The sequence below is a fragment of the Sminthopsis crassicaudata genome, chromosome 6, assembly GCF_048593235.1.
Source record: "Sminthopsis crassicaudata isolate SCR6 chromosome 6, ASM4859323v1, whole genome shotgun sequence".
Lineage (NCBI taxonomy): Eukaryota > Metazoa > Chordata > Mammalia > Dasyuromorphia > Dasyuridae > Sminthopsis > Sminthopsis crassicaudata.
This window is the reverse complement of record NC_133622.1, coordinates 1,813,254-1,834,015: the sequence shown is the minus strand read 5'-3', so window position 1 is coordinate 1,834,015 and position 20,762 is coordinate 1,813,254. Positions and strand designations below refer to the sequence as shown.

The 20,762-nt window shown below is 40.4% G+C and overlaps 1 protein-coding gene across 6 annotated transcripts in view; it reads left to right on the top strand.

Annotated features, from left to right (window-relative positions):
* STK32B (serine/threonine kinase 32B) overlaps positions 1–20,762 on the top strand; it is a 351,540-nt gene that overhangs the window by 315,016 nt on the left and 15,762 nt on the right. For all 6 annotated transcript variants that reach the window (XM_074276564.1, XM_074276563.1, XM_074276565.1 and 3 more), the window contains 2 exons: positions 11,538–11,641; positions 19,798–19,914. In XM_074276564.1, coding sequence (XP_074132665.1) covers positions 11,538–11,641; positions 19,798–19,914 — 221 coding nt within the window. The remainder of the gene's footprint in view (positions 1–11,537; positions 11,642–19,797; positions 19,915–20,762) is intronic.

The window sequence follows — 20,762 nt, the reverse complement described above, 5'->3', positions numbered from 1 at the left end:
ATATATATAGTATTTCCTTTACACAAAAGAAATGGTAAACCAAAGCCACCAGTGCTTATTGACCAAATGACTTAAGCAGGATTCTATTAATTTAGGATTCTTTAAGAATCCTAACAATAATGACTTTCATTTGTACTATCTCTGGTAAAGTTCAGATTTAGATCTCATCAACGTAAAGCAGCTGATGAAATCACTGAATAGGCATTCTGCAGCTAACCTTGACTACATGTCCAAATAACTCCTGCTGATCTTCTCCTGATCTTGACCAAGTCTTGGGCTCAAACTCTTGCAAGTGATCACTATTTCTGTTGAAAACAAAAACCTGACCCTCTTATCCATCACCTTTATCCAAGGCTGGCTTATAGCCATCTCTAGGTTTATGGTTGGTTTCCCACTTATGTCCGGAAACACATCAGCAAAGACATCTAGGGGACTGAGGGCAAGCTCATCTGTTCCCTTTTCTAGCTGCCATATAGGGTTCTCTGGCCTAACCCTTATCCTCTTCTACTTAGGAAATAGAATACACGACCTAATTGCCACATGAGAAAGTTGAAGGAAAAGAGCGAGCTGAAAGCTGTCTCTTCTTTTTTTCACTTATACAACACCTGCTCTCCTGCCACTGTCACAAAACCAAGCACCAGGTGTCCATCTAGAGTTACTGTCATGCCAAGGTTCCAAATCTTTTAGTATTGAGCTTACCTTCAGTGGGAACCATTCAGTGTTTTAGCCATCCCAAAATACCCAAACACTCTACACGGTGAGTAGATAATTGATCAGTCTTACCGTATTGTAGGTAAACAAGGTTGTTTAGTTTAAAAAGAAGGGACTTTATTAGAAATCAGGCAAACCTGGCCCTCCTCCCTATTCTGCTCTGTCATAGACTAATCATTTGACTCTTGAGAAGCTATCTCTCCGACCCTCATTTTCCTCCTCTTTAAAACAAACGGATGGAACCAGATGATGCCCTCCAAAGCTTACATTCCCTCAGTCTATGTACTAGAAGAAGATTGCTCTGATTGCTCTCCACCACGGAACAGGGACCGTGACCTCAGAATTCAAAGGGATTTGTCTACAATTTTCCAAGAATGTTTTTAACTTCCCCAATTAATAGTCATCCAGTCCTAGCTGGAAATTTTCCAGTGATTTGAAGGCCCTTACCTCCTAGGACTGTTCATTTCTGATGGAAATAGGGATAGTAGGAAGGTTATTTTTACATGTAGCTGAAATACACCTCTCTGCAAGTTCAAAAAAGTATTCCCAGTTCTGCCCTCTTGAGGCCATCAGAAGTCTGATTCCTTCAGATATTTGAATTTGACTCAACATTCAGTCTTACATCTTCCCAATACTTACATGGAACCTTGTTGAACATGATTTCAAGAACCCCTCCTCTCCTTCTCATTCCCCTTTAAACTAGCTCCTTCTTATTAGTCATTCCTAACATGTATTATGTAGATGTCAACATGATGCTGTAGTTGAGATGTGAGAAGGACAGAGAATAATAGGACTCAGCTAAGGTGGGAAAGCACTGACCATAAGCTGTCGAATCTTTTAGCTACAGCCCTCCTCATGATGCTCTGTGTCTCTGGAGGCAACGACTAACAACATTATAGATCCTCCAAGTATTGACATGAGGACTTCAGGTCTTTTGGTTAATGGATTTTTCACTGTTCAAAGGCAAATGCAGCTTTGGAGAGGCTGTGTATGTGAATACTTGTCTCTCTTCCATCTTTTAATGAGAATATTCTCCTAGATCTTTAATACAAATGGAACCAGTGCTATCAAGGAATTTGAAATATAACAAGAAGAAGATCATAAAGAGCCCTTGTAATAGAAACAGTTTCATTTTCTGTTGTCTTTGACACTTAGTGTCCTTACTTGGGGGTTCCTTGGCTTGGCATTTCCTTCTCAAGATCATTTTACAGAAAAGAAAACTGAGGCAAGCGGAGCTCAATGATTTCCTTAGGGTCACACAACTAGTAAGTTTCTGAGACTGGTTTTGAATACAGAAAAAAGAATTTTCCTGACTCCAGGTCTTGTACACTAATCACTGTAGTACGTAGCTACCTCTGAGGTCACAAGGCCCTTACATTTGACCAATGAGATGGAGCTGAGTAGGAAGACTTAAAAAGATTCCAAATTCCAGATCAATAAAAGTCACCTTCTGGAAGCTATGGCTATGACTTTTTCCAGATGCTACAAACAATCGCAGAGGCAGCCCCAGATCCAGCCCCTTCTACAGACACACAAAGACATGGACTATGGGAGTGTTGCCGGAGGCTCAAAAATATTCAAGGAAAAACTTTGTTCCTGATGGAGTCTGTGTTTTTCTTATATCTTCTTCCTTTGCATGAGCCAATTTACATGTTGATAATGTATTCATGTATTCAGTTCACCTTATTAATCAGCCCTGGTGTGGAGGTTAACAAAACTCTGAATGACTCTGGGGGATTCGCATGATCCTTTATCTGGGGCACACACACGAAATGCACATTCCATCTGTTATTTTAATTAATAAAAATCGGACTCTATGTAAATATCTTTCCCTAGGTTGTCTTGAGAGTTGTCCTCTGGGACTTTCTCCACCCTATCATTAGCTGAGCTGGTGCATTTAATATTCTGTGAACTGTTTATGAGGGCTTTGAGCTGAAGAGCTCAAGCGACTGCGATGCACAAACCTGTCATTTGCCACTCAGTGTTCCTTATCTGGTGGAAGAAGGTTCAGATTTGTGGAGAAAATATTCACATTTACAGACTCCATCTTAACGTCTTACCTCGTAGAGTATGGAATGCTCACCCACCCCACACACCTTGGAAATAGGTGATTTTAACCCCTCAGCACTCTCATTTACTGGGTTTAATATTGTCAGGGACCTTCGAGTGCGTCTCATCCAGGAGATTAGAGAAGGGGGAAAGAAGTTCAAGTGACCCCCTCACCATGATGAAGACTCTGTTCATACCTCTCTGGTTTTTCCTCATGGTTTCCTTTAGGGTGAGTTCTTCTCTTCCCGAAGTCGGGCTATTGCCATTCTCCAAGGTCCTGTCTTTGTTCCTTTTATCATCTCTCAAATAATGAACTAAACAAGACTTGACTAATTCTGTTGATTCTGTGACAAGCACTGAAATAGGAACTGGGAATAAAAAGATAACTGCAAACCCGACCTGCACTCGAAGAACTTACAGTGTAGTGAAGGGAGACAGCATATCAATAAAGAGATGATCCAAAATATGGAGAAACTAGAAACAGGATGATTTGGAAGGAAAGGCAGTAGTGGCTGGGCTGATCAGGAAAAGCCTCCTTGACAATCACGCCCATTCCCATTCTCATGGCCTCCAGATGATGTTCTTAGTCTCTGGTTCTTCTCCTGGCCCCCGATGTGGGTCTCCAGCTATCTCCCAGACATTTCTGCCTAATGATCTGTTAGTAAGTCAGATTTCTATCAGCAACAGAGATTTAATATATCTTCCTGCAATCGGTATAAGATTGAGTCATCATCAACATCGTTGTTGTTATTATTCATTTCAAAAATGGAAGGTACATCTGAGCTCATCTACAGTAGGAATCCAAACAGGAACCGCTTTCTAAAATATTCCTGGCAATTTCTCAAGATTTGTATGGAGGTCACCAGAGCTGGCTAACTCATTAGAAATTAAGTTCTAAATACTTACCCTGGGCCATGCACTGTGCTAAACTCTGGAGAAACAAATACAAGCAGAAAGCAAGACTTGTGTGCTTTCTTGCACTTGAGAAGCTTATATTCTTTTTTTCTTTTTTTTTAAATTAATTTTCTTATTATAGCTTTTTATTTACAAGATATATGCATAGGCAATTTTTTCAGTATTGACCCTTCTAAAACCTTCTGTTCCAACTTTTCCCCTCCTTCCCCTTCCCCCTCCCCTAGACAGCAGGTAGACCAATATGTATTAAATATGTTAAAGTATATGTTGAATACAATATATGTATGCATATTTATACAGTTATCATACTGCACAAGAAAAATCGGACTTAGAAATAAGGTAAAAATAATCTGAGAAGGAAATCAAAAATGCAAGTGGATAAAAGCAGAGGCAGTGGAAATGCTATGTAGTGATTCACACTCATTTCCCAGAGTTCTTTCACTGGGTGTAGCTGGTTCTCTTCATTATTGAACAAATGGAACTAATTTGGTTCATCTCATTGTTGGAGAGGCCACGTCCATCAGAATTGCTCATCGTACAGTATTGTTGTTGAAGTGTATAATGATCTCCTGGTCCTGCTCATTTCACTCAGCATCAGTTGATGTAAGTCTCTTCAGGCCTCTCTGAAATCATCCTGTTGGTCATTTCTTACAGAACAATAATATTCTACAATATTCATATACCACAATTTATTCAGCCAATTTCCAATTGATGGGCATCCCCATAGTTTCCAGTTTCTGGCCACCACAAAAAGGGCTGCCACAAACATTCTTGCCCATGTGGGTCCCTTTCCCTTCTTTAAGATCTCTTTGGGATACAAGCCCAGTAGTAATACTGCTGGATCAAAGGGGATGCACAGTTTAATAACTTTTTGAGCACAGTTCCAAATCACTCTCCATAGTGGCTGGATGAATTTACAAGTCTACCAACAGTGTCCCAGTTTTCCCACATCCCCTCCAACATTCTGCATTATCTTTCCCTATCATTCTATCCATTCTGAGAGGTTTGCAGTGGTATCCAAGAGTTGTCTTAATTTGCATTTCTCTGATTAATAATGATTCGGAGCATCTCGTAGTGCTAGAAATAATTTCTATTTCTTCATCTGAGAATTGTCTGTTCATATCCTTTGACCATTTGTCAATTGAAGAATGGCTTGATTTCTTATAAATTAGAGTCAATTCTCTATATATTTTATCAGAACTTTGGCTGTAAAAATATTTTCGCAGTTTAGTGTATCCCCTCTAATCTTGTCTGCACAAAACCTTTTTAATCTGATATAATCAAAATCTTCTATTTTGTGATCAATAACAATCTCTAGTTCTTCTTTGGTCACAAATTCCTTCCTCCTCCACAGATCTGAGAGGTAAACTATCCTATCTTCTTATTTATTTATGATCTCGTTCTTTACGCCTAAATCATGGACCCATTTTGACCTGATCTTGGTGTGGTGTTTAGTGTGGGTCCATGCCTGCTTTCTGCCATACTAATTTCCAATTTTCCCAACAGTTTTTGTGAATACTTATCCCAAAAGTTGGGATCTTTGGGTTTGTCAAACGCTAGATTGCTACAGTTATTGACTATTTTGTCCTGTGAACCTGACCTATTCCACTGATCAATAGTCTGTTACTTAGCCAATACTAAATGGTTTTGCTGACTGCTGCTTTATAATATAGTTTTAGATCTGGTACAGCTAGGCCACCTTCATTTGATTTTTTTTAGTTCCCTGGAAAGTCTTGACCTTTTGTTTGAGAAGCTTATATTCTAATGGAGGAAGGCTACGTATAAATGAAACTGAAAGTAGGGCAAAGACAAAAGTACAGTGCCATCATAGAGAAAGTCTGATACAGAAGGGCATTCTGGAGAAGAAGAAAGATGTGACCAGCTTGAACCTCCCCCTCGAGATGGAGGTTCTTATAGGAACCAGCCAATCAGAGGAAGAGGCTTCTGGGCCAGTGGGTGCACCCAATGGATAAAGTCCAAAAGTTGAATGATTTTCCCAAATAATACAAATTCTAGGATATTGTAGAGGAAATCTGGACTCAAGAGTGTACCTTCTAGAGAGATAAAACAGGGCAGTTTTAAGTGGTAAGTTTATTTGTTATGCCATTGTGAAGTCGCTTCTCTACACCTTCAGCCCCTTGTTTTTACTTCTTCCTTCTTGGACCAAGAAACATTAGCCTAGTTTTTCCATGGATGCTCTTCAGATAGCTATCCTGATTGCTTCGCACAGAGCCCCTTCTCCATGAGGCTCCAGGACCCCAGTTCCCTCAGCTAATCCTTAGCTCGCCTGTTTTCAGACTTCATCATTTGACCTTATTCTTCCTGTAATCTACCATTTGCCAATGGTGTGGCTTTGGGCAAATAATGAAGACTTACTTTTCTTTATTTGTAAAATGAAGGTTTTATTATCCCTCTGTTTAGACTCAAAATGGAGATGTCATTCTTGCCTCAACTCTCTCACTTCCCATAACCAATCCATTGCCAAGTCGTGTCACCTCTGCTTTTGTAGCATTTCTCCACATGCTCCCTTCTCTTTTCCGACACTGCCTAATGTAGGTCCTTATCACCTCACACCTGGGCTGTTGCAATATACTGCTACTCTCTTGGGAGGAGGTTCCAAGCCACCGCCTCCCACTCTGGGCCATCTTCCACTTCAGTGTCAAATTGATCTCCCTTAAAAGCCAGTTTCTCTACATAGCTCTCCTATTGAGTACTCTCCAGTGGATCCCTAGAACCTCCAGGATAAAAAAAATATTCTTTCTGGCTGCAAAAGCCTTTCATAACAATCTCTTTCTGCTTTGTTTTTCACCTTACTGCCTCCTATACTGCCTGCCCTAACACACACGATGCCGGCTTTCTTGCCCTTCCTCAAGCTTGACACAATCCACTGACTGTGAGTCCTTTCCTAGCTCCCCCCATTCTTGGATCCCCTGCATCCTGGATTCTCTGGCTTCTTTCAAGCCTCAGCTAGTCTCACCTTCTGAAAAAAAAGCCTTTCTTAGCCTTGCTTAATCTTAGTGGATGATCTCGAATTTGTCCTTTATGTAACTTGTTTGTATATTCTTGTTTGCAGCTGTCTCTCCCACTGGAGTGTGAGCTCTTCAGGGGGCAGGGACCGCCTTTTGCCTTTATATCTCCAGCAATTAGCACTGTGCTTAGCACATAGAAGGCACTCTGGCTGGATTGAGAGCATCTCCTATTTCCAGGTTGTTATTTCTAAGTAGCTCCTGAGCGAACCCAGAAAGATGCAGCAGAGCTTGAACTTCCAAGGAAGATGATGCCTTTCTTTGTATCCTCAGAACTTAGCACAATGACTGGAATATAGCAGACTGATTGAATGACTGAAGAGGGAATGAGATCAGCTCCAGAGTCCTTCTGTCTTCCAAGCTTTTTATACTATGATGTAAGACATCACCCCACTTGAACATTCTCCACATAAAAGTATTTTCCTCTCCCTCTCCCATTCTAAAATACTTAGGTTGTTGCCATTAATTATAGTATTCTTAGTTAAGGATAAAACAAACATTACTAGCATTTTGAATCTAACCTAGAGCTGTAGGATTTCAGGCTCAGCAGGTTAAGTCACTGAACACCATTTTACACCCAGTTACAGCAACCCCAGCTCTTAGTCATATTCTGAAACCTAAATCAGAAAGCTCATGATGATCATTAGTGGACTTGCTCTTTTTTAAGTTTGTTTGTTTATTTGTTTAAACAGTGAGAAAGTATTCTCCCATTGGCAATGTTTAGTGTAACTTGTCTAGTCCAACCGAGTTCTTGTTGATTTTCCAAGGGCAGGAGGAAGGGAGGGAATTTTCTTTCTTTAATTTTACACTTCATATCAATGCATTTTTGAATAACTGATTACATGCCACCCCTCCGGCTTCATTCTTGCTCTCCGTGCTGGCAGAATCACTCAACTACTCGTGGCAATGTTTGCGATGACTTCAGAACTGATAATGGCACACCGCTGAGTGGGTGACAGCAGGGCCAAGTTGGAGAGGACAGAATTCACCATCAACTTCCATCTGACTTTGAAAATAGAGCCTGGATTATGAAACCGAGCCTTTGGTTAAATCAGAGAAGGCAGTAGAAAGTAGGCTCCTCTAGGACAGAAGCTTTGTTGTGTTTGTGCATCCCCACTACTTAGCACAAGTTAGTGCTTGATGAAGGGGTTTTGCATCATCTCAATTATGGGAAGAACACTTTTACTGGACTTCAGGAGATGCAGAGCTTCAGGGCTAGAGAGAGGCCTAGGGCGGGGGAAGTTCTGGAACTATGTTGAGAACTTTGATCCAGCTTTCTTTCCAAATCCTACTGGGCTAACTAATGGCCTGTTTCTGCTGCCTTCCTCCATCTGTTGTGAATTAAAGTTGGTCTGGGAGAGCTCTGCTACTTAAACATCCATTGAGTGTCTCCCATTGTCCAGAAGTGGGGGACCCAGAAAGTACAGCATGTGGTCTCTGCTCTGCTGCACCAGATGTCTCAGTGAATTAAAGAACTAGGTTCAATTTGGGTAAGAACTTGGACAAGTCATCCACCTCTTAGACTCCAATTTCTTCACCTGTAGAGTGGAGATAATAATGCTTGTACTAAGTACACTCACAGAGTTGCTCTAAGGTGAGGGCTTTTCAAACTTTTAAAGGGAAATCAAAGTGTGAACTCTCATTTTTCTTCTCTAGATTTGGGTAGCAAAGGACAAAATAGAGCGTAATTTCCCCTGGATCCACATGGTTCTTAGAATTTGTCTTAGGTCTTATGCCTCCCATAAAGATTGTTAAATGTAAACTTATAGAAGATCAAAGGAAGGGATTTTAGCACAAAGAATATAAGAACTTCTAAGTGCCTTAGAACAGAGAATCTTAGAACTTAAAGTGATGGAAGAAATCCAGTAGTGGAATCTCTTAATTTTATGGAGGAGGAAACTGAGACAGAGTACATTCTCTAAGGTTACATAGCCACTAATGGTCACATCTAGAATTATGATCTTCTCCTGATTTCCAAACCAATGCAATTATTTTGCACTACATAATACTTTCTTCCTAAAGTAGAAATAATTAAAATCAATTGAAATTACCCAAATATTTGATTATGAATTTCTATGACATAGCATTGCTTATAATCTTTTGTTTAAGAAGGAGAAAATGGGAAAAGCATTTGATCTGGGACCTAGTTTCAGGCCCTGGCCTTGCCTCAGTCTGCCAGCATGAGCTGCCTCTGGGACAGAGTAGATACTCCTCCCAAAGTTTCCCTTTAGCGATGGCTCCAAATCCCAAAAAACTTCATTTTTCACAGCTTCACAAATTGCATACTCACCATTATCGTGCCCTTCCCCTTTTAACTTTCTTTTGTGTGCTATTTCGCCTCATTAGACTATAAGCTCCTTGAAGGTAGCGATTATTTCCCTCCCCCCAGCCATTAATATGTCCAGTGTTTAGCATAGTATCTGGCACACAGTAGGCACTTATTTATTGTATTGAATTTAATATTAATTATCTTAGATGCTGTGGTAGTATTAATTTTAGCTTACTATTGGGCATGGGCCAAGAACTGGTAACAAAAGATAATCAAAAGATCTTAGAGTTCTCAGATCTACTTTATCAAATCCCAGCCTTTCTTCTAAATAACAATCTTATATGTCAAAATGCCTACTGGACATTTCAAACTAGATGACCCATAAAGACATTAAATTCAATATATTTAAAACTGAACTCATCATCTTTCTTCCCAAGACATCCCCTCTTCTCAATTTTCCCATCACTATAACAGTACCATCATCTTCCCAGTTCCCCAAATTCCCAGGCCAGAGTCATTCTCACTTCCCCATTCTCTCACCCACTATATCAAATAAATCCCATTCTTGTTATTTCTAGCTTGTAATATCTTTTTTATTTATGTCCTTCTTCCTTTCTGTTGTGGCCCTTATCCTAACACAGGCTCTCAGCACCTCCTTCGTGGACTATAATGACTGCCTTTTGTTTTGTCTCCATGACTTAAATCTCCACTCACTCCAGTCCAGCCTCCATTCAGCTGTCCAAGGGGTGTTCCTAAAACACAGGTCTGAGCCTATTACCTCTCCCTCCCATTTAACAAATCCTCCCTGTCACCTGATCTCAGGATCAAGTAGAACATCATCTGTTTGGCAGTCAGAGACATTTCCCTCCCCTGCATTTCCTGTGTTCTTCCTACGCACTCTACAATCCAGTGATATTGATCCAGGGATGTTTACCTATTGTTCCCCAATCCCTGGAGTTCTCTGCTCTCTCATTTCCACTTTCTGGCTTCCTTCAAGTTGCAGCTCTAATTCCATCACCTATAAGAAACCTTTCCTGTTCTGTCTCAATCCCAGCACCTTTCCTCCTGATTAGCCCAGTTAGTCCTATCTATAGCTCATTTCCACACAGGTGTTTTTCTTGTTGTATCCCTTATTAGAACTATGAGTTCCTTGAAAACAGATTCAGGTTTTTTTTTCATTCTTTATACTCTATAAGCATTTAATATATTAATATGTATTTGTTGAATGCCTGTGTTCTTCTAGTATTGTTCCACGAATAGGAATGCCCTCTAAAATATAGGCAACAGTTGGTCAGCAAGTCTTTATTTTAAAACATCAAGTACTGGGCACCCACTACCCCCCAAAGCATCCCCTTTATTCAATAAGTACCTTTACATTACATTCTCTGTGAAAAGTCTTGTTGATATTGAACATGAAAGAAAGTGTAATGACGATGTCATCTTCTCTCGTTAGACCCATTGGAATCATCAGTGTTCAGGGGACTTAGACACCATCTAGACCAACCCTCTGGACTTCAATATGCCCTTCTCTAGATAGAATGCATTTTCATCTGGAAATTCAGTTGAGATATTTGTAGCCCCAGTATGCTCTGGCTGCACACTTGTGATTTTAGCTTCTTTGACAAATGCAGGATGGAATTATGTCTACAAATTCATTTGTCAGAAATATGTATTTCATAAAATTAAACATAAATTTAGCTAATTAACTTAAGGAGGATAATTTGATATAAAGGAGAGAGCATTCATCTGAGGAGACTTGGATTCTGCCCTTGGATAAACCACTAACTGTCTGAGTGTGATTTTAGATATTTCATTTAACTTCTCAGGGATTTAGATGAACCCATCTCTTAAATGAGTGCTTTGGATTCAATAGTCTCTAATACCTTAGCAATTTCTTCTCCCTACAACCTCTCTTTTCCCCTTTCCCTTTCTCTTTTTCTTTCTCTTTCCCTTTCCTTTTCCTTTCCCCTTTTCTTCACTTTTCCCCTTTTCTTTCCCTTTCCCTTTCCTTTCCCTTCCTTTCACTACCCTTCCCTTCCCTCCTAAAATAGCAGAGATTTTTTAATTTGTTTTTCATTATACTCATTAAAAGAAGTAATAGGATTTAGTGACAGATTGGATAGGTCATGAAGAGGAAAAAAAGACTCAAAGATAAAAGTAATGGAAGTAGTTGTAGGAAGGACTCCATTCTTTTATATGGAAAACATCTCTGAGCTTAGCATTCAAGCAATATTGCAAATTGTTATTTGGTTTTAAAAATACATTTTAGATCATACAATGGACGGGACGGGACTTATGATTTTCCTAGTAAGAGGAGCTCTTTTATGAGGAAACTCTTGCCAATTAGCATCTTTTTCTGCAACCTGAAGGCCTAATGAGCCTCCAAGTACACTAAGAGGGTGTGACATTAAATCACAAAGGCAGCTTGTGCCAGAGGCAGGGCTTGAGCCCCATGTCTCCCTGGATCAGAGCCCGTTCTCCCACCCATACAAACTAGACCCAGAAGCACCTGCTGGGACTGTGCAAAGTGAATAAGATGCTTTATATCCTTTTTTTCTGATTGGCAGCTCCAGAAGTATTCCAGGTGTTTATGGATGGAGGCCCAGGGTACTCCTACCCTGTAGACTGGTGGTCCCTGGGAGTTACAGCTTATGAATTATTGCGTGGTTGGGTAAGTAATATATGCTGTTCCCTAATGAATGGGAGCCAAGAGTTTAGAAGCATTTGGGTGTAACCTGTAAAGTAAAAGTATAATCCCAGCAATAATCCTTGTGCAAATCAGTGCCTAATGATAAGTGTATATTATTTTTGGGCATGCTCTGCACAAGTACATGCACAGGTAGCTAAGTCAGAGAAGAGTCCTGGGTCCGAGTGCTGGCTGTGCCTCTTACATAGAAAGCCAGCTGGCATAGAGGAAGGAATACCCAGCTCACAGCCAAGATGATGGAGGTTGTGATCTCAGCCTGGATCTCAGTCTCTCTGAAACTGTTTCCTCTTCTGTGAATTTTAGGGCTTACAATCCATCTCACAGGGACCTTTTAAGGCTAAAAGATTACATGTGTAAAGTTCTCAGCAAATGTGTTACACAGATGTGATCTGCTGTCAGGATTACTGCACGACTGCTCTATTTTGTGACTCAACCTTCTTCTCTATAAAATAATAATGATAATAATTGTTTTAATCGTGACTTGACGCCCTTTTATTTTTACAATAGCCCTATCAGCTTAATTGGTACTAATGTCATTATTATTCCCATTTTTTAAAAAAAGGAAACTGAGGTTCACAAATGGTATTCCAGCCCAGTGTTCATTGCAAAATAGCAGTAAATTACCTAAAAGGCCTTGTTCTGATGCTATGGGTTTCAATCTCAACTTCTTCATACATTTTCCAAAATATACTTCGTGTGTGTGTGTGTGTGTGTGTGTGTGTGTGTGTGTGTGTGTTTTCCTTATTTTTAAAACAAAAAAAAAATGTTTGTTAAGTTGCCTAAATGCACAAATTAGGAAAGCAAGAATTTCCATCAGAGCTGTTAAGTCCAGCAGGCTTTTGGGGACTTTCTTAGTTGCATTGACCTGGACCCTAAGAAGTAATGTCATAATCTAAGGTTTTAGCATGAGCCATGGGTCACGGTCCTCCTCAGAACATGTGCTGTGGGGCCCAGCAATTACTGACAGAAGCTTGTAGCACGACTTTCCAAAGTGTGACCGAAATTCTCAGGCAATAAAAAGAAGCTGGGTTTTCAGTCATTCTATAATAACTATCCACTAATTTTCACAGAGAAAGACAAGCGTTTCCTCAAATAAAGTGATGAGCCAATCTCTCTGGCTTTGGGTGTCTGTGCTTTCTTTTTGAATTCTGTCAAGAGTTTTCTTCGCAGGGAGTCTGTGAATTGGCTTTTCCAATGACTTTGCACTTTCTGCAGCCGATGGAAATTTATTTCTTTTTCCATTTTGGTCCAGATTTGTAATTTCTTTGGTGTAGGACATTAATTCATTCAACAACAATCTATCCACAACCATGCAGTATGCGCCATATCTTATGCTAAGCATGGAGGACCCAAAGATAAACAGGGAATTCCCTCTGTTCCCTGGGAGCTTTCATCCTCTCAGGAGTGGAGGGACATATAAACGGTATTTGACAGTCCATCTAAAGGAGAGAATGGAGGAATAAGGAAATACATGAATACTCATGTAGTCAGTCTAAGAGAAAGAAATATTTTTTTTTTTTTTAGAAACTGAGGGGGAGTACGGCATCCTGTGTCAATTTAATGCAGCAAACATTTTATTAAACATTTATTGTAAATCAGCACACAAAGTTCTGGCAGAGAAGAAAAATAACTAAAATAATGCCTTTGCTCTCACCTCCCTTCTACTTCATTTATTTATTAAACACCTTCCATGTACAAAGCACTTTTAAGTATCATGGGAAATATCAAGGTAGTTATGACCTGGTCCTGCCCTCACTGAATTTATAGTCTTAAAAGCTTATTGGTTTTTCCTACTACCTTAGCAGCAGTATTCAGAGGAGAAAAAAAGAGCAGCTCAGAGTGTGGAGAGGGAGAAGCTTCTTTCAGTTCCATTGAGGCAGCAAAGCAACTGATAAAAGGCTGGACTTGGAGTCATGAAGACTTTAGTTGAAATCCAGCCTTAGATACCTTCATGTAGGTCAAGTCCCTTAACCTCTCTAAGTTTCTGTTTCCCATCTGTAAATATCTATAAAAATAATTGCATTGGTATCCTCAGGGGTTTTTGTGAGAATCAAACTTGTAAATATATATATATATTACACACACACATACATAGACATATATAATACATACACATATATGTTATATATAGCACTTTGCAAACTTTAAAGTACTATATAAGTGCTAGCTTCTGTTTATAAATACATCATCACCATCATCATTATTATCAGTTGCACACAGAAAAGTCATGAACCCAAAGGTTAAATTAATCAGGACCTGGATGTTTGTGACTGTGGACATTCCAGGAGCTGGAATCCCCGGGGCCGAACGGAGAGCAGGAGCGTCGTGATCAACTTCAGATCAGAGCGGGGGCAGCAAAGAAGCACGTTATTGGTCTGGCTTAGCCCACGTCTCTAAAGTTTGGCTTCTTTTCAGCAGTCACCCGCTACACCAACACGTTGCCAGGCCCCAGGCCCAATGCAAGCTGCCTGCCCTTGATCCGATTGTGCAAGTAAAGAAGGGTTTGAGCTTCTAAAAGTCGGCGTGGGGGGAGCTATTTCACATTTCTAAAAATTATTTATACAAAGTAGAACACTGTATGTTCAGAAGAGAGGTGACATTAGTGTTCAGAGGAGAGAGAATTCCCTTTTAATTCAGGAAATGGGAGATACCGAAAGGCAGGAGGTTGAGGGCTGAGGGAAGAATTTAGCAAACAGGAGCTAGGAAGTGAAAGTTTTCTTATACATCCTATTAGAGGCTCATGGGACTAGTTTGTTCTGCTTCACACACAGGATAGTTTCAAAAAATATTCATTGCTGTGAATGCCACACATCGAGAATGGACAAATACTAATCTAAGAACCCAATTCTCCATTCTGTGGTCCTTAGTAATCTTCTTACATGCCTATACTTAATATCAAGAAAACAACATTTCTCAGAAAAATATTCTAAAACTCAAACTTTTCTCCTTTCAACATTATCAGCCTTGTACCAATTAGGGTGATTTCATGACATTTTACTGTACTCGAGAAATCTAGCAGTTCCTTTGCGGAAACTGATTGTGAAGCCTAAGGCTGATGTTAAAGGTTACAAATGAGAGGCAATACTAGGAATTGTGTTTTAAATTATGTTCCATTTTTCCTAGAGGTTTCCCACACTTTAAATACAGATTAATAAACATTGAAAATGTTCTCACATTAAATGCTAATTATAAAGGAGAAGAAGAAAATTAAGAAACTTTTAAAAGAAATCTTAAGTATTTCCAATAAACCGTTCCTTATCTCGTCATATTTGATTTAATGCTTGGATATTCAGCATATTATTCCTGACTTTTTCTCCAAAAGGTGAGCATTTATATCTTGGAGAGGAGTAACTGAGACTTAAGAGTAGGAGGGAATAGAGCAGAGGCAGTACCGTTCTTCATCCCATACCTGCATGGTGCACCAGACTGCTCTTTCTAAAAACTGATTTTGAGGATCACTTTCCCATTCAATTTTTTTTTGTTGGTCCCATTTCCTATAGGTATAAAGCTCCTTTCCTGAAATCAAATCCTCTTAACTCAATACAAAGTTATTAAATGTCTACTACATTGCAGGGTCTGTGGTAACAAGGATGGAACAATGATACCCTGTGTTCTCCAGGAGGGTATAAATCACCAAAGACCCAACATGTATACGAGTGGATACAAGGTAGAATGTAGTAAGGGCCATAGAGTGATCCAGAGAACATTCTAAGAAGATTTGAGAAAGAGGAGAAACACTCTCCAATGAACAGGGAAAACTTCACAAGGACGTGGGTACGTGACTCAGCCTTTAAAAGATTGAAGAAATAGAAGGGATTTATCATCGCTGTATGTGCAGTATTAATCTTTAGTTCTTCAGAGATCCCTGTGTTCCATGTCTCACAACTACATAGCAGCAGAAGCAGTGGAAGACATGAAAATGGCAGTTAAACATGGCATGGAGGAGTTGCTGAAAGACCATTTCAATCAAAGAGCTCATGGAGCTCAGTGAGTATTTAAAACTCAAGAAATAGGGAAGAATCTGAGAAAATGGAAAATTGAAAAAGGAAAGGATAACCCCAGGGAAAGCTGATCATTCATTTTGTGGCTTAAGAATTATTATAAAACATAATTTGTAAAGGTAGGTAGAAACTAGCTTTGCACAATTTTAAATGCCTGATGGAAACATAAACAGGACCTAAAGAAGATTATTTTATTAAAGTAATAAGGTAATCAGGAATGAGTATTTGAAAGATTACATTTCCAGTCATGTGAAGGATTGATTAAAGAAGAAAAATTCTACAGAACAGGAAAGCTGTAAGAGGCTCTTAAACTTAAGAATTCTGACTAGTACCATGGCCAAACATAATTCCAGAGGATTGATGATGAAGTCTTTTCCCCACCTCCTAACACATAGGTGATAGTCCCAATTTATAGAGTGAAACTTTGATGGAAATGGTCTTTCAGCCTGCTCCATTGGGGGGTAATTATAAAGTAACAAAATGCTGTTAACTAGAGTAACCAAAAAAGGAAGAAATAAAAAAAAATATTTTAAATGTGCAAAAGAAAATAGGATGACTAAGAAAAAATCACAGAAAGGCAGGAGAGCTTTCAAAGTTACATGTTCAATTTATTATATGCATTAAACAAATCCAACTTCTACAGAATTGAAATTTTTTTATTTATAATCCAATTTTTATGTTATAAACAAGTACTCATTTTATTTAGTTTTTGTTATCTTAAATTTATTGATAAAAAACGTCCTTAGTAGAGTCAAGGAAAGAGATGATGACAACCCATGCTAGCTTTATAGTCCTGTGAGCAGAGAGATGGAAATGGTTGTGTGCAAGACTTGGTGGGTAGATGGGCAACTCTATACCCTGGCGTTGACCCAACTTCTCCCAGTCATCTCCCAGTCCTATGATATTGGAACCTTTTCCTGCCGTTCCCAAAGCGCCGCTTTTTAAGATTTGCTCATACCCCCCAAGTGCCCCTTCAGTTTTCTCTCAGTCGTATTCCTTTTCAGTTCTTCCGTCGGTGTAGAGAAACTTTGAGACTTGGAACACAGGGATCCTTGAGGAGTTGGAAAGCAGAAAGCTCAGAGGGCAATGGAGAGGTGCGAGGTGAGAAGCGGGCTGCAGTGTAAAGCAGATAGGAAACTTTGAGGAATGAATGTCAAAGACATTATCAGAAAAATGTGCAGCCTAAAAATAAGATAAATGGGGGATAGACTCCAATACCCTCCTTGTGATGTAAGCATAGAGGAAGACCCCCGATATAATGGGTGGGTCTCTATAATTAGCTACCGGGAGGACTTTTGAAAAAGACTTGCCTAGGATGGCCGGGCATGGCATCATCCAATTAATCAACAAGCATTTAAGTAACATCTGTTTTCTGCCAGACACTGTTGGGTGTGGGGTAACAAATGCAAAGAATGGAAGTCCCCACTCCCAAGAAGCTCACATTATAATAGGGTAGAAGATACCTATATTTGTCCATACAGAGTAAATCAAAATCAATAAACACAAATGTCCGGTCATTGAAAGGAAGTTACTTTGGAGGGAGAACATTAGCAGCCGGGAGGAGAGGAGGGATGTGGAAAGGCTTCATGTCTGAGATGCATCTTGAAGGGAGGAGAACATCTGATGGGAAAGGCAGGGGAGAGTTCATGCCAAATACAGGAGACACTGCCCTGTCAAGGCAAGGAGCCTCAAGGTGGTGCAGTCATGTTAGGAAGAAAGAGAAACCTGGCTGGCCTGTGGCATGGCAGAGAGCCAGAGGGGAAGTCATTTCCAGGGAGGGTGGAAAGTCCTGTTGCCCGGCATTCTGGAGGGAAGGAACATGCAGATTCGTATGATCGGAGCTGGAGGGGGCCTGAGGGTTGCAGAATGCTTCACCTCATTTGATCCTCCCAATAACCCATGAGGAAAGTTCCATCATTGTGTCCCTCACAGAGCGAGAAACGGAAGCTTAGAGAGGCTGACGCTTGTTTCTGGGATTACTCGTGTGACTCGGATCTCGGGAGTCGGGTCTTTCAGATTCTGCGTTCCATAATCTATCCATTATCGTGTCACGTTCAGGTTATTGATCCTAGAGATTTTTGTATTAATTCGGCTACTGGTCACATATTTAGAGGGATGTACAGCTAAATCCCAGTCCTTATCCACCCGAGTCTTATAAATAACTTGGGGGGAAGAATGGGGGATCTAGCATAAGGCATGGCCGGAGGAGAGGGTGAAGAAGGGAAAGATGAGTCAGAGGCTTTGAGCTGGAGTGACTAAGAGACGGATGATGACAAATGAATAGGAATGGGAATGCTCCGAGACTGAACAGATTTTGTCAGGGAAAGGGAAGTTCACTTGGGGACGTCATTGTTTTGTGTCATTTGTATTTGATTTGTCGTGAGGATTTTTGCTCCCAGATACACAGTAAACTTTATAAGGAAAGTGACTGAGTCAGCCTGTGCTCCCCCAGCACCTAACAACGCCTTGCAAATAGTAGAGACAAACAGTGCTGGAAAGGAGGGGACTGAAACACAAACTGTTACATCTGGGAAGAACTTTAGGACATGCAATTTCTGACCCAAGAGGAAAGTTTGAAGTCACCTGTTTGGGAACCTTGGCTTTTCGGGAGGACCCAGGGTAGGGAAGGAAATGGCTGAAATCAGTCACATGCCCACCGAGCTGGAGAGCAAACACTTGAACACACGTCTTCTGGCCCCCACTCTCGTCTTTTCATCTTCTCCGCTGGCAGCCTTAGACCCTCGCTGTTTCTCAAGAATGTTTCATTTTGCGGTGCTCGCTGTCTGTCTGCCTACGTAGATGGCCTGTGTGGCGGGGTGGGGTAGAGCAGGGGGCACAGGCTGACGATTTCATTGACATATGGCAGTCATTTCCATTATCTGTCGGTGTAGATGCATAATCCTTCCGTGAGACGCAGTCCTAGAGAAGCCCCTAGGGCCATGCAAGTTTACATGCCTTTTCCAGGGTCACATAGACAGCGTGTGCCAGACAGAGATGTATTTAATAGGCACTGAGCAAAAAGTTAGTCATAGGAGCTCAGATGTGTTTTTAAATCTTCAAAAATACTTTAAAAGCCGAGTTCTGACCAAAGGTCTCCTAAACAGCAGTGACCCCTATTATTGAATATCAACTTATTTGTTTGGTATTTGCTTTTTTTTTTTTTGCTGCCTTCTATTGTTCTAGACTTCTCACATATTGCTCCCATCTAAGATCTTGAAGGTCTGTTTATGCAGGACTGTCCTTCACACGTCACCTTTCCGAGGACATTCATTATCTTCTCCTTAAACTCATACCTTTTCCTTTACCACGAATAGGATCTTCATCCTTAAATCTATCCTGGCTATCTGTGACTTCCCTCTCTTCCCCCATAGTCAATCAGTGACAGGTCTTACAGCATCTGTCTTTATACTCGACCTCTCCTTAGGCCCTTTCTGTCTCCTGGCAGTTCAGCCCTAGATCAGGCCCTCCCTCTAAATCCGTTTTGCGCCACTTACGTCCCACTCCCAGGATACTCTCTCTTCTTGGCTCAGGCTTTTAAGATTTGCTGCAGCCCCAGCCACTGTGAGCAGCTGTTCCAGTTCCACCATTAGTTACCTGCCGTGGACCCAGTATTAAAACTCTGTGTGTGTGTGTGTGTGTGTGTGTGTGTGTGTGTGTGTGTGTGTAATTTGTTGCCCCTCTCACATGAATGGAAGCTCCTTGAAAGAAGATACTATGATGATTTCTTTGGATCTTCAAAGCTAGTGCTAACACACAAGTCCTCAATAACTCCTGATTAATTGGTGGTTGATTAATTAGGTCCTCAGAAAACAGAAACGGTGGGACATTTTTTCTGCCTAGGACTGTGCGCCAGGACTTGCACTCTACTGGCAGTCCTCAAGAACCTACCAACCCCGAGGAGGAATCAGAGAAGCCGCTAAGGGAGGGAATGATAACGTATCCACTCAGCTGGAAGTTCTACTTTGCTCAGTGCTCCATCGTGGTCCTAGATAAGGAGAACGTGCTCACTTTATAAACGAGGAATGAAGACAGTTCCCCAGTGTCCCGAGGCTCAGCTGAAGGAGGGGGGAATTTAGGCAAAGCATCCCGTTCTCAGTTTTTTCCCGCTTGTCTTCGCAGAGACCTTACGAAATCCATTCGGCGACTCCAATCGATGAGATCCTCAACATGTTCAAAGTAGAACGGGTTCACTACTCCTCCACGTGGTGTAAAGGAATGGTGGCGTTATTGAAAAAGGTAACGGAGGGGAGGCTCAGAGGGACCCAGGGCCAGGGCAGCCTTTGTAAGCCCAACGTGACAGGATCCCTGTGTGAGGCTGATCAACTGAGAGGCCCTCCTTGCCTTTATCCCCCACATCACAGACTGACCCGTTAGGCTAACCAACTCTGAATGAATTTAAGTAACTTTAGTTTATTACATTTATTTACTAAATTTAAAATTTTTATATTCATAGTTTTATTATTATTCATGTTATTATTATACATTATATTTATATTCATAATATAAATATATATAAAATTAATATTTTGTATTATAATGTAAAATAACAATATTAAAATCAATCATTAAGTCAAATCGTTAAGTCTAAATTATTTATTAAGTACTATTTGTTCAAAGTATTTCCGGTAGTAAGGCTAAAGGGATGAATGAGAGCTAGACTTTGCCTTCATTGAGCTTTTATTATACAGAGGGATGAGTCGGAAGGATATAGCTTATGATCAAATAAGTATACAGAGAAAAAATATGTGTTTAGCTATCTTGGAAGAGCGATAGAGACTTGATCATTAAAAGAGTCTAGAAAGGTACTGAGGAAAGCTAAAGGTTTCTAAAGAGATAAAACACAGGCACAGTTTATAGAGGCATTGAGGTAAGGTACATATAAAGGACCAGCTTGGGAAAGCAGCAAATTATTTAGTTAGCTTGAAAATAGAATGGGTAAAAAGGAATAGTGTATGAGGACCTTGGAAAAGTAGGCTTGAGTCAGGTGATGAATGGTATTAAACATCAAGCTGAGGAGTTGGTATTTTCTTTTTGAAGAAATAGAAATCCCAGAAGGTTCTTGAGCAGGGGAGTGACTTGTACTT